The 13,705-nt window shown below is 40.2% G+C and overlaps 1 protein-coding gene across 5 annotated transcripts in view; it reads left to right on the top strand.

The window, feature by feature from the left end:
- Styxl1 (serine/threonine/tyrosine interacting like 1) overlaps positions 1-13,705 on the top strand; it is a 60,317-nt gene that overhangs the window by 7,805 nt on the left and 38,807 nt on the right. For 3 of the 5 annotated variants that reach the window (XR_005730739.2, XM_078023872.1, XM_005328595.5), the window contains exon 2: positions 2,834-2,937. The exons of the other annotated variants lie outside the window; for them this stretch is intronic. Coding sequence is in view for 2 of the 3 variants with exons in the window: in XM_078023872.1 (XP_077879998.1) it covers positions 2,835-2,937 (103 nt within the window). In the remaining variant the exon portion in view is untranslated. The remainder of the gene's footprint in view (positions 1-2,833; positions 2,938-13,705) is intronic. 5 annotated transcript variants of the gene reach the window in all.

Genomic DNA, 13,705 nt, shown 5'->3' on the forward strand with positions numbered 1-13,705 from the left:
CTCAGAAACTGCTCCTTGGCTACTCAGTAAGGAGATGGATTTTTCAAAGGGGCCAGCTTTTAGATTGGCTCAATGAGGATGGAGGTTTAGACCCCATCCCCTCTCTTCTGTACTTTCTATTCTCTAGGATGGCCCAGGGACAGGGCTTTCAGAGACAGAGGACCTGGGACCTGACTGGGGGTGGTGGGAGTGAAGAGGTCCTTTAAGGAATCTATATGGGGAAAACATGGGGGGCAGGACAAGCTGGCCCCACGTGTGTAATGTAAGTAGCAATGTCCATTCCACACATGCTTATTGAGCACTGCTTTGTGATAGATAAATCCTGGGCACTGAGGGAAGATACACCAATGGACAAGATGGACAGGGTTCTGTTCTTATGAACCATGGGCTCAGAGCGCTCCTCATACAAATGAGCACTGTATCTTCAGATGTCTGCAGGTGAGGTGAAGACAAGGACTCTTGTAGTTTGAAAAGATGGCCCTGACTTCCATGTGAGGAGTAGACTAGGGAGAAAGCAGATGCAGAGAGCTCAGCTGGGCAGCCATGCGGCATCAGGATGACAGTACATTGGACAAGGCTGATCACCCTGGCGATGGAGAGGAACAGGTGGCTTGGAATCCATGTGGGAGGGAGAGCTCAGAGAGAGGATGGAATGGGGAAGGGAAAGAGGGACTCGGAAGTTGGGCTGAAACGATTCAGAGCATGATGGTGCTTTTTCCTGAAGGCTAAGAGATGAGCAGGTATTGGAGGTATGGGCATGTGTACATTTTAAGTTCTATTTGGCCACATTATGTTTGAGATGCCTGTCAGGTATCCAGGTAGAGTCTGGAGTGAGGGGGCTGAGAGAGGGTAAGATGTGGGAGTTGTTGTTATATAAGAAGTGTTGAAGGGACCAAATGAATCACTGAGACTTAGTCTTAGATTAATGGCTGTCAACTAGAAGCAATATTGCATCATCCTTCTAGGGTACACTTGGCAATGTCTGGGACTTTTTTTTTTTTTTTTTTTTTTTTGGTAGTGGGGATGAACCCAAAGGTGCTTAACCACTGAGCCTCATCCCCAGCCCTTTTAAAATGTTTAAATTTTGAAACAGGGTCTTGCTAATTTGCTTAGGGCCTTGCTAAGTTGCTGAGGCTGGCTTTGAACTTGAGATCCTCCTGCCTCAGGCTGAGCCACTGTGCCTGTCTGGGACCTTTTTTGTTAAAAGTACCAACATCTTTGGATGTTGCTACTGGCCTCCACTGTGTGGAGGCCAGGGATGCTGCTAAACTACTGCAATGCTCAGGCCAGCCCTCCCCTCCACAGCAAGTTATCCAGCCCAAATGTCAAGGATGCCAATGTTTAGAAACCGTGACCTAGAATGAGAGTATAGATGGGGAAGAAAAAAGACGACCCCACTCAGGAGCATCCTTACATGAAGAGGGAAATCCTTGACAAAGACTGAAAAGGAACAGTCTTGAGAGGAAGTAGAAAAGCTTAAAGAGTATGGTGTACTGGGAGAGGGGGGTGTTTGGGGAAGGAAAAACACTCACTGTTTCATGGTGGGTTATTAAGGGCTTAGGCAAGAGGGACACTGTCAGTGACCTTGATGAGACTGGCTTCTGTGGTTTGGGGTTAGAAGCTCCAGGGGAGAAACCTGCATCAACAGTCAGTGCTTACAGAACATTTTCTCCCTGCTCAGAATACCTTCCCTGGCTAGCTTCCTAAATCCACAGGCAGCAGGAAGGGACTGTTGTGCTCGTTTTACAGAAGGGGAACACTCTTATTGCCCCCATTTTATAGAGGTGGAAACTGAAGTGCAGAGTAACTACTCCTCAAGGTCAGGCAGCTGATGGGAAATGGCACAGTGAGGATTCCAACATGAGATCTTGATATTCCTGGGGATGAGGAAGTGAAGGAAAGGAGGGCAGAGATGAGAGAGGGACAAGAAGATGTTTGTATGCAGATCCATGAGGAGGCTGAACTTGACCTGGAGGACTGAAGTCGCTGAAGAACACTGCCCTGGCCACTCTGAAATGGAGTCTGTTTTGAACCAGGTTACTTCTGGACTCCACTGCCCCCCCGACCTCCTTCTGCTGCCTCCAGGGGTTCTACTCTGCCTCCCTTTCTAAAAGGAAGCTTCCTATAAGAAGTTGCTGGAGAGGTGCAACCCTTCCAGAATTAGTTGTGCCCAGGAATCAGTGTCCCAAGAGCAGCCCCTGCACTCAGGCACCAGAGCCCACCTCTATACCCATCAGCCTCTCCATTCAGCACTGTCATGACCCCTGACACAGCCTGCAGGGCTCCCCAGGTTATCCCCTACACTCTCCAGCTGTTAGCCAAACAGACTCCTTTAACTTTCTCAGGTATTAAGCTCATTCCTGCTCCTAACAGAATATTTCTTCTTCACCTTCTCCACCTCGCCCAGTGTCCTGCCTCAGCTTAGCAGTCACATCCTTCGACCCCTTGTCTGGTTCCTGACTAGGTGAGAAACCCCATTGTGACAGTACATGCTTATTCTCTTATGGTGCTCCTCCTTCTTGGGCTTAGGCCCTCTGCAAGGGTCAGTCTTGTTTATCCTAGTTGTTTTCAGTGCGTGGTCTGTGGTTGGCTAAGTGAATGGATGAACTGATTGACGGCTGTTATGCAGCCGACCTGGTTTCTTACAACTCTATGGGGTTCCATATTTTAGTCTCCTCTGCACATATTTCACTTCCAATTTTCAAAGGCTTCCGGATGACTTATATTAAGTTTGAAGGGATGTTAAGAAAATTTAATTCAGTATCTTTATGGTCATTTTTCTTAAATAAAAAGAGATATATTAAACTTGTGCATTATTGATTCTTCCCAATAGGATGGCTGATTTGGTTTTTTGTGAGCCAACAGAACTTTACAACATCTTGAATCAGGTTACAAAACTGTCCAGATTAACTGAACCCAACTATCTCTGTTTATTGGGTGAGTACATATACAACCCACAGACAACGCAAATGTGAAGAATAGTGTCCCACATCAAAGACTTTGAAAAGTGGTTTGACTTATTGGCTCTGTGGGACTTGGAAATCATCCTAATTTGGATCTAGAGGTTTCCAGAAGACTTTTTCTAGTCCTCTTTTTGTTTTAGTGAAATATTTTAAACATAGCAAATGTAGTAGTACTAAGAAACACCCTTGTGCCCACCACTCAGATTTAATCTAGTAAACAAAACATGGTAGACATAGATGTGCCCCTCTTTGGTACTTCATCCTGACGACATTCATTTCCCTCACTAGCAATGATGGCTTCTGTATTTTCACAAAATAATGTGTGGTTTAAGTGCTTAAGTATACTAAATATTGTATTATAATATAGGATATATAAATATAATTATGCCAGATATTTAAATATGCCATTATATATAATCATCTGCAACTTTTTTTTTTTTTTTTGGCACTGAGGATTGACTACTGAGTCACATCCCCAGCCCTATTTTGTATTTTATTTAGAGACAGGGTCTCACTGGGTTGCTTAGTGCCTTGCTTTTTGCTGGCTTTAAATTTGTGATCCTCCTGCTTCAGCCTCCTGTGCTGCTGGGATTACAGGCCTGCGCCACTGTGTCCAGGTGCAACCTTTTTTTTTTTTTTTTAAAGTATGTATGCCATTACTCCTCAAATTATTCCATGAAACTGAAAGGGAAGATGTACTTTTAAACTCATTCTATGAAGCCCATATCACCCTCATACCAAAACTGGATAAAGATATTTCAAGGAAAGAAAACTGTAGACCATACATGCAAAAATCCTAAATAAAATATTAGCAAATTGAATTAAAGTGTACATTAAAAAAGATTATACACCACTATCAGGTTTATTGCATTCCATGGATGCAAGGATGGGTCAATATACACAAATCAATAAATGTAATACACCACATGAATAGAATCACATGATCATTTTAACAGGTGCAGAAAAAGCCTTCAATGAAATTCAGCAATGCTTCATAATAAAAACCCGGGAAAAAAAAAAACTAGGAATAGAAGTAACTTACCTCAATATCATAAAGACTATATATAGCAAGCCTAAAGCCAATATGGAGGGATTGCAATTTCAAGTTATACTACAAAGTCATAATAACTAAAATAGAACCATACTAGCAAAAAGCTGACATGTGAACCAGTGGAGCAGACTAGAAGACGCAGAGACAAACCCACACAGATATACTCATCTGAATCTTGATAATGGTACCAAAAAACATACCTTGGAGAAAAGACAGCCTCTTTAACAAGTGGTGTTAGGAACCCTGGATATCCCTATATAGAAATATGAAACTCAATTTCTCTCATTCTGTACAAAAGTAAACTCAAACTGGACCAAAGACCTAACTATAAGACCAGAAACTTTCTAACTGTTAGAAGAAAATGTAGGGGAAATACTCCAACATACAGGCACAGGCAAAAACTTCCTGAATTAAATCTCTATAATGTGAAATAAGAGAAAGAATAAATGAGCTGGCCTGTAATTTAAAACCTTCTTCACAGCAAGTTAAATAATTTTAACAGAATGAAGAGACAACTGACAGAATGAGAGAAAATATTCTTTAGTTACAACAGAGGACAAATATCCAGAATATATAAAGAGTTCCCAAAACTCAACATCTAAAAACCAAATAATCCAACCAATGAAAGGATATGTGAACTGAATAGATACTGCTCAGAAGAAGTACAAATGGCCAACAAATATATGAAAAAAATCTTCAACATCATTAGCCATCAGGGAAATGCAAATCAAAACCAAATGAGATTCCATTTTTCTCCAGTTAGAATGCAGATCATGAAGAATCCAAATAACAATAAATGCAGTACAGATGCATGAAGAAAGGAACTCTTATATGTGGTTTGTAGGAACATAAATCAGGAAAGCCACTATGGAAGTCAGTATTTAGGTTCCTCAAAAATCTAAAAATGAGGGGCTGGGGTTGTGGCTCAGTGGTAGAGTGCTTGCCTAGCATGTGTGAGGCACTGGGTTCAAATCTCAGCACCCCATACAAATAAATAAATTAAAAGTCCATTGACATCTGAAAAATATTTTAAAACATCTAAAAATAAATCTATCTCATGATCAAGATATACCACTCCTTGGTATTTATCCAAAAGAATTAAAGTCAGGGCGGGGATGTGGCTCAAGCGGTAGCGCACTTGCCTGGCATGCGTGCGGCCCGGGTTTGATCCTCAGCACCACATACAAACAAAGATGCTGTGTCTGCCAAAAACTAAAAAAAAAAAAAAAAAAAAAAAAAAAAAAAAAAATTCATTCTCTCTCTCTCTCTCTCTAAAAAAGAAAAAAAAACTTAAAAAAGAATTAAAGTCAGCGTATTTTAAAGACTAAATAAATAAAAAAAGTGTGTGTGGTGCTGGGGATTGATTGAATCCTTGGCCTTGTGCATGGGAAGGAAGCACTCTACCAACTGAGCTATATCCCCAGCCCTAAAAGTATATTTTTAAGCCAGGCACAGTGGCACATACCTGTAATCCCAGTGACTCAGGAGGCTGAGACAGGAGGATCGCAAGTTCGAGACCAACTTCAGCAACTTGAAATTCTGTAAACAACTTAGTGAGACTCTGTCTCAAAATAAAAACGGGCTGAGGATATGGCTCAGTGCATAAGCACCCCTGGGTTCAATTCCCAGTACCCCTCCCCCCCAAAATTATATTTTTGAGCATTTCTCCCATGTCTCTGGGAATACCCAGTTAACTAATTTTAACTGTCAGTTGAAATTTATTTCCATTCGCTGTCCGCAGCAATGTATTGCTTGTGTGTCTTCCTATTAAAGGCATTTTGCAGTGGGCAAGCTTGTGTGTTTTTCCGTATTTCTGTGTAAGGTAGTTTCTTCAGGTATATACACAGGAAAGGAATCACTAAGTTGGAAATTCAGCTCTACCACACTGTCAAATTGTCCTCCAAAGGGCTTGCATCAGTTTGCACTCCCATCTACAGTGTAAGAAACATCATTCTCCACCCCCAGAGTGGGGATTGAACCCAGGGACACTCCACCAGTGAGCTACATCCCCAGTCTTTTTCATTGATTTTGAGACACTCTTGTTAAGTTGCCTCAAACTTGCAATCCTCCTGTCTCAGTCTCTCTAGTTGTCAGGATTACAGGTGTGTTCTCCTGTGCCCAACCAGCCTTTAATATTTTTTTTGTAATCTGATAGCTATAGGTTTTCCTTGTTTTAATTTAATTTTTCTAGTTGTTAACAAGATTGAATATTTTTGTTTATTGACCACTGTGACTTCCCCTTCTGTGAAGTACCTATTCATATTTCTCCATTTTTCTATTGGGTTATTTTTTGTTTTTCATATTGATTTGTAGGAGTTCTTTATATACTCTGGTTGCTAGTCCTTTATTGGATGCTAGTTGTTTACACATGTTACAAATACCTTCTCCCAGTCTTTAGTGTTTCTTGGATTTTTTTTTCCTTGTGAAATGTAACACATACAAGTATTATCATAAAAAATTTGAGTTTAATGATTTATCACAAAGCAAACACTCATGGAACAAAGGCTAGAGGATGGACCCCAACAGGCCCACTGGACCCTCCCAACTGCTACTCCGTTCCCCTCCTCCAGAGGTAATCTGCCCAGAACTGCTTGTTTTTCTTTGTGATCTCACCTAAGCATAGATGCTTCTAGCTAAGTTTCTTCTGGCTTCTGGATTTTATGTGAATATTATCAGATAGCATCTTCTCCTTTGTGTTTGGCTGCTTGTGGTCATCATCATGTTTGAGATTCCTCTGGGTTGTATGGGCCTTGACCCCAGGGCCTTATGCATGCTAGGCAAGCCCTCTACCACTGAGCTGCACCCCAGCCCTGTTTTTGTATTTTGACTGTTGTAAATAATGTAGCAGTGGAAGTACAGGTGTCTCCCTGAAAAACAGATTAAATGACTTTTAGATATGTACTCAGAATGGGATTGCTGGATCATTTGTAGTTCTAATTTATTTGGGGAGATCAATGTTGAGAACTTTCTTCTAGTTGTTCATATTTCAGACCTAACATTTAAGTCTTCAATTTATTTTGAGTTGATTTTGTAAAATATGGTATAAGAGTCTAATTTCATTATTTAGCATGTGGATATCCAGTTTTCCCAGCAACACTTATGGAAGAAACTGTATATTTTCTCCCTGTTGTGTATCTCTGGCACCATTGTCCAAGGTCAGCTGACTATAAACAAATGGATTTAGTTTGGGGCTTTCTATTGTGTCCCATTGGTCTATATGTCTGATTTGAAAGCTAGTGTCATAATGTTTTGATTACTGTATTTCTGTAAAATATTTGAAATCAGGAAGTGTGAAGCCTGCAGCTTTACTCTTATTCAAGATTGATTTTGGAGCTGGGTGTGGTGGTATACACCTGTAATCCCATAGGTTTAGCAGGCTGAAGCAGGAAGATCACAAGTTCAAAGCCTCAGCAACCAAGTAAGGGCCTAAGCAACTTAGCAAGCCCCAAAATAAAACATGAAAAAGGCTGTGGCTCAATGGTTAAGCACCCCTGGGTTCAATCCCAGCACCCACTCCCCCCAAGAATTGATTTTTGGTATTTGGAATCTCTTGTGATTCATGTGAATTTTAGGATTTTTTTTCCTTCTAAGAAATGCCATTGGAATTTTGATAAGGATTGCATTGAATTTACAAATCACTTTGGGTAGTGTAGACCTTTTAGATTTGTCTGATTCATGAACATGAAATGTATCTCCATTTATTTATGATACCTATAATTTCCTTCATCAATGTATTATAATTCTCAGTGTATAAGTCTTTCACCTCTGGTTAAGTTTGTTTGTATTATTTTTCTTGCTATTGTGAATGATTATTTTTTTTTTCTTTGTGTTTTGGTGGTCCTCAGGATCAAACCCAGAACCTTGCTCAGGTTAGGCAAGTGCTCTACTAATGAGCTAGGCTCACCCAGCCTCTTGAAATGTTTGCTTAGTTTGCATATTGAATACTTGTGTGCAGAAAAACCACTGAACTTTTGTGTGTTGACTTTTGTGTGGTGCAGCTTTAGTTTCTTTGTTATTGTTGAGTCTTTGTGATTTTCTACACATATAACCATGCCATCAACAAACAGAGATAATTTTACTGCTTCATTTCTGATTTTTGATGTCTTTGATTTCTTATCAAATTGCCGTAGCTAGAACTTCTAGTACTATGTTGAATAAAAATGGTGAGACTGGAATCCTTCCATTGTACAAAATGCAAGGATTTTGAGGAAAAGCTTTCCGTTTTCCCCCACTGATTGATATTAGCTATGGGCCTTTAATAGGTGGTTTTTATTCTATCAAGGTAAATGGTTTCCATACCTATCTTACTGAGTGTTTTTATCATTTGTGGATGTTAAATCTGGAGAAATGCTTTTTGTGCATTTGAGATATTCACATATGTGTGTTTCCAGCGGTGGAGATTAAAATCAGGGGTACTGTGCCACTGACCTATATCCCCAGCCTTTTTTTTTTTTTTTTTTTTTTTGGTACCAGGGATTGAACCCAGGGGCACTTAATCACAGAGCCACATCCCAGCCTTGTTTTCTTTTTTAAAAAAATTTTAATTTAAAGACAGCCTCTCGTTGAGTTGCTTAGGCCTCTAAATTACTGAGGCCCTTGGGCTGGGAATGGGGCTCAGGCGGTAGCGCGCTTGTCTGGCATGCGTGCGGCCTGGGTTCGATCCTCAGCACCACATACAAACAAAGATGTTGTGTCCGCCGAGAACTAAGAAATAAATATTAAAAATAAATAAATAAATAAATAAATTTACTGAAGCCCTAAGCAAAGGCCCTGGCTTTGAACTCACAGTCCTCCTGCCTCAGTCTCCTGAGCTGCTGGAATTACAGGCATGCAACACTTTTTGTTTATTTGTTTGCTCGTTTGTTTTGGAGATAGAGTCTGAATAAGTTGCCCAGACTAATCTTGAACTTGTGGTCCCCTTCCTCAGCCTCCTGAATTGCTGGGAGTACAGGCGTGTGTCACCACAACTGGCTCTTTGGATTACTTTTACTCATTGTTCATGATGGCTTTTTTTGCATAGTTTTTAATTTTGTTGTGGTAATATTGATCAATATCTTCCTTCAGGATGTTATTATTTTCCTGTGTGAATGTTATTTAAGAATTCTTTATCATGGACTGGGAGTGTTGCTCAGTGGTAGAAGGCGTGCATGAAGTCCTGGGTTCCATTCCTAGTAGCAGCACCACTGGCAAAAAGAACAAATTCCTTATAAACCCTGATATTATAAAGCTGCTCCTCTATTTTCTTTTCCTTTTGGGTTGCCAGAGACCAAATCCAGGCCTCAGGCATGCTAGGCAATTTCTCTACCACTGAGCTACATCCCCAGCCCTGTTTTCTCTTTTTAGAGAGGGAGAGAGAGAATTTTTTTAATATTTATTTTTTAGTTTTTGGCAGACACAACATCTTTGTATGTGGTGCTGAGGATCGAACCTGGGCCACACGCATGCCAGACGAGCGCGCTACCACTTGAGCCACATCTCCAGCCCCTATCCTTTTTTTCTTTTGAGAGTTTTGCTTTTCCAATTTAAGACATTAATCCATCTGGAATTTACTTTTGGATATAGTTTTAGATGGGAATCTTCTATATACACATCCATTTGTGTTAATGCTATTTATTATTTTATAATGTTATTTTCTAATTGATGGTGTACAAGAGCATAATTGATTGAGGGGGGAGCTTTTTCTGTAAGTACCTAACTGGTTATAGAAATACACTCATTAGTTTGTTTTCATTAGGTATTATAATTATATATGGTAGCTGTAAAAAATGCATTCATAAAATTAAAACTAGTTGTTAGAAAGTTTGTACTTGATGTGTAACTTGTATAAAGACATAAATACTTGCAGCTTTATCTGCAGTTAACAATGATTGTCAGCACCTATAATTTGACACCATTTATTTATTCTTGTCCATGCACACAAAACACACAGGATTATTAAACATGAGTGTGTTGCTACAGTCTTCTGCTTCTTGAAATCTTTGGCCTCCCAAAAATTCCAAGTTCAAACATCCAACTTCATTCTCAGATTCTTAATACATTTTCCACCCATACTTCATCAGTGCTTTTCCTGATCTTTCATGTTGTGCTGCCAAAATCCAAAACCTGACTCAAAAGAGGCCACCGGACAGAGGGAAATAAAGGGAACATAAAGTGTTCAGAGTAAACAGGGAGTTCAGAATTGTCTAAGATTGCCTCTTGGGATTATACTTTATTTTACTGCAATGAGTAACTGCTATCAGCAAGAATTGCCAAACAGATTCTATGTCAGATCCTTTCAGATTCTTTGTCAACTGGCAAAGAATATACAGAGGTGTTTGGGAGTACTCAACGCTTTGTCATACCAAGTGCCCCGTAGAGTGCCAAGGTAGCTGCAGTGCCTTTGAAGACTGACTTGTAGAAACAGGCTATCTAGCAGCAGATTGTACAGATCTCTTAGTGTGTTTTTAAGAATCTAGACTTGGGGGGACTGGGGTTGTGGCTCAATGGTAGAGTGCTCGCCTAGCATGTGCGAGGCTCTGGGTTCGATCCTCAGCACCACATAAAATAAATAAAATAAAGGTATTGTGTCCAACTACAACTAAAAAATAAATATTAAAAAAAGAATCTGGACTGGGGGTGGGGGGTGTATCTAAGTGGTACAGCACTTGCCAAGCATGCCCCAGGTCCTGGATTCAATCCCTGTCACCCCCCATCCCAAATCCTGAACTATACTTAGATTTTATCAGCCTTTTTCATCCAATTCATGGGAAGTTGCAGCTAGTATGCCAGCTTGTCACTGAACACAGTGGTTTTGCTCTTGAGGAGTGTAAACCCATATGCCCAACCAGGAGATGAAAGAATGAAGGAAGGTTTATTACTTGTACAAGTAAGGAGAGCACTGGAGATACCTAACAAAGCTTGCTTTTATTCCTTTTGCTTTTATTATGGAAACGTATGCATGGTAATACTGGAGAGACTGTCCATGTATGTGAGCAGTCTTGAGCATCCTTAGTTGGAGATCATGCTTCTTTATGTATTGCATGCTCAAAGAGGTGGACAAGATGGGCATGGTGGAGCATGCCTATAATCCCAAAAATTCAGGAGGCTGAGGCAGGAGGATTGCAAGTTTGAGGCCAGCCTCAGCAATTTAGCGAGTTCTGTCTCAAAATAAAAAGTGGTTGGGCATGTAGCTCAGTGATAGCACTTACCTAGCATCTGCAAGGTCCTGGGTTCAATCTCTAGTATCACAAAAAGAAAAAAAAGTTTAATGCAATCCCCTTCAACTCTTGCCCTCATTTCCCTTTCTAAAAACTCCAAAGTCATTGTCAGCCCCTGGAAGACAGAGCTAAAGACATGGGTTCCCTTGTTTTCCCAGAGACGTTCTTTTCTGTTTTCCAAAAAAAACAAAGATGGTGAAAAGGAATGCACCCCAGCCAAGAATTTAGTATTAGAAAATACTAGCTTCTGCTTAAGCCAGAACCAAGACAGCTCTAAGAGGGTAGCTCGAGCAAAGGACAGAAGTGTATAGTTTTTATGTCATCTACCTGATGGGCTATCTCTCTCTCTCTCTCTCTCTCTCTCAGTTATTGATGGACCTATTTATATGCGGTGCTGAACCTAGTGCCTCATACGTGCTTTAGGCAAGCACTCTTACCACTGAGCCACAACCCCAGCCCTGAACTGGATCTCTTGATGTCATTATGTGTAGAGGTGGGACTCTAGTTGTGCCTGTGCTCTGCCTCATGCTCCATGTGTGGCATGTCTCATGACCACCTGAAGTCCCCACCTAGGGTAAGCATCTGACTGTGCTAAAAGGTCAAGATGAACTAGTGATGATTACGAATGCTTTGGCCTCTCACCACCTGGAGCTGCTCCTTCTCAAGTAAAGCCCCTGCTATTGTTTCCAGAACATGGTACCCTCTTGTCCTGCCTCAATGGTTCTGATTTAGTGACCTTATCTGTCCACTTCTGGCCATTTTGTTATTTCTGCAGACCACATAGTTTCAGAAGGTCAGCAAATTTCTCAACCTCCCAACTCCAAATGCATTATCTCAATTCCACGGCCTTGAAGATGGCTTCACTTTTTAACTCCTAAATTTCTGGTGTGTCTGCTAACTTCTTAAGGCTGAGAGCTAATTCGTTTGTCTCATTCCTTTCTGAGGTTTTATTTGCCTAATCTTATGGGATCCTATTCTTCATGGAGGTCCCTTACTGTTTAACAACCATTTATGGAAAAAGATTCTTCTGAAATATGATTTATCACAGTACATTTAGAAAATAGGTGTGCCAGCAGGTGGTACATATCTGTAATCATAGTGACTCTGGAGGATGAAGCAGGAGAATCCCAAGTTCAAGGCCAGCCTGGGCAATTTAGTGAGACCCTGTCTCTACCCACCCCAAAAAAAGTTAAAAAGGACTGAGGATATAACTTAGTGGTAGGTCACCCCAGTTTCAGCTCCCAGCCTCCTCCCCAATATAGAAAATGGATACACCCAAATGGGCCCCCCAACCCCAAAATTAGTATTAGTTTTACTGAGGATTAGTATTTGCGATGAAAATCTACTCAATATAGAGGCTGTTTTATTTATTGGAAGATCAAAACAGAGCTATGAATTTTGCTACATCCATTCAAAGTAAATAACTTGTGATATACTGATTCTGACAGATGTAAGAAATGAAAACCAGTGTATTGAACCTGTATCTGTCATTTGTTCAAAAACTCACACACAGTAATTAAGTCTGCAAAAAAGACAATTGTAGGAAAGAAAAACTGCCCTTTCACAAGCCTAAAACATCCCTCTAAAAATAAAAATTCATAAGTATCTATACTATACTGAACTGCATAGATTAAAAACAGACAACATGGGCTGAGGACATAGCTCAGTCGGTAGAGTGCTTGCCTTGCATGCACTAAGGTCCTAGGTTCAATTCCCAGCACCACAAACAAAACAAACAAAAAAACCCATGATATGCAACATCTTCAGCAATTAAAGCACTAATTTTTAAAGAGCCCGTTCAAATTACCACTTTCATGATGATTTTTTTTGACAGTTGTGAAATTTTGTTTATTTTGAAACTTTTAATTAGCTGTACAATTAATTTATAATGAATTACGAGGTTCATTTTACATTTCTTCATGATTAGGGTTTTTTGATGGCTTCAAATTTGGGATCTTTGGGAGGGGAGGGGAGGGGGGATAGTAGAGAATAGGATAGACAGCAGAATACATCAGTCACTAGAACGGCAATATGTAAATCAATGGAAGGGTAACTGATGTGATACAGCAATCTGTATATGGGGTAAAATTGGGAGTTCATACCCACTTGAATGAAACTGTGAAATATGATATATTAAGAACTATGTAATGTTTTGAACGACCAACAATAAAAAAAAAAAAGAAAAACAGTGGTGGAATGTCAAGAAAATCCAATTAAGTGATCCACCTCGGAGGACATACTGAACAAGGCTCAAATATGCTGAATCCTGAAATTCAATTACCTTACTTCATTCTGCCCTTTGTCTTCATCAGGGGCTGAGTTAGCCCTGGCCTTATCAATAGCTCTGTTGAACTGTTGGCATTTGTTTCAGCCTTGACCACATCCAAAACATTGAACAATTATCCTAAACTATGAGGTCATGAGAGACAAGAGAAGGATAATTTTTTTTTATTGAGCTTTGCCTACATTGACTCCTGAGATCTGCCACATGAGCC

The sequence above is a fragment of the Ictidomys tridecemlineatus genome, chromosome 10 (genome assembly GCF_052094955.1).
Source record: "Ictidomys tridecemlineatus isolate mIctTri1 chromosome 10, mIctTri1.hap1, whole genome shotgun sequence".
NCBI classification, from domain to species: Eukaryota; Metazoa; Chordata; class Mammalia; order Rodentia; family Sciuridae; genus Ictidomys; species Ictidomys tridecemlineatus.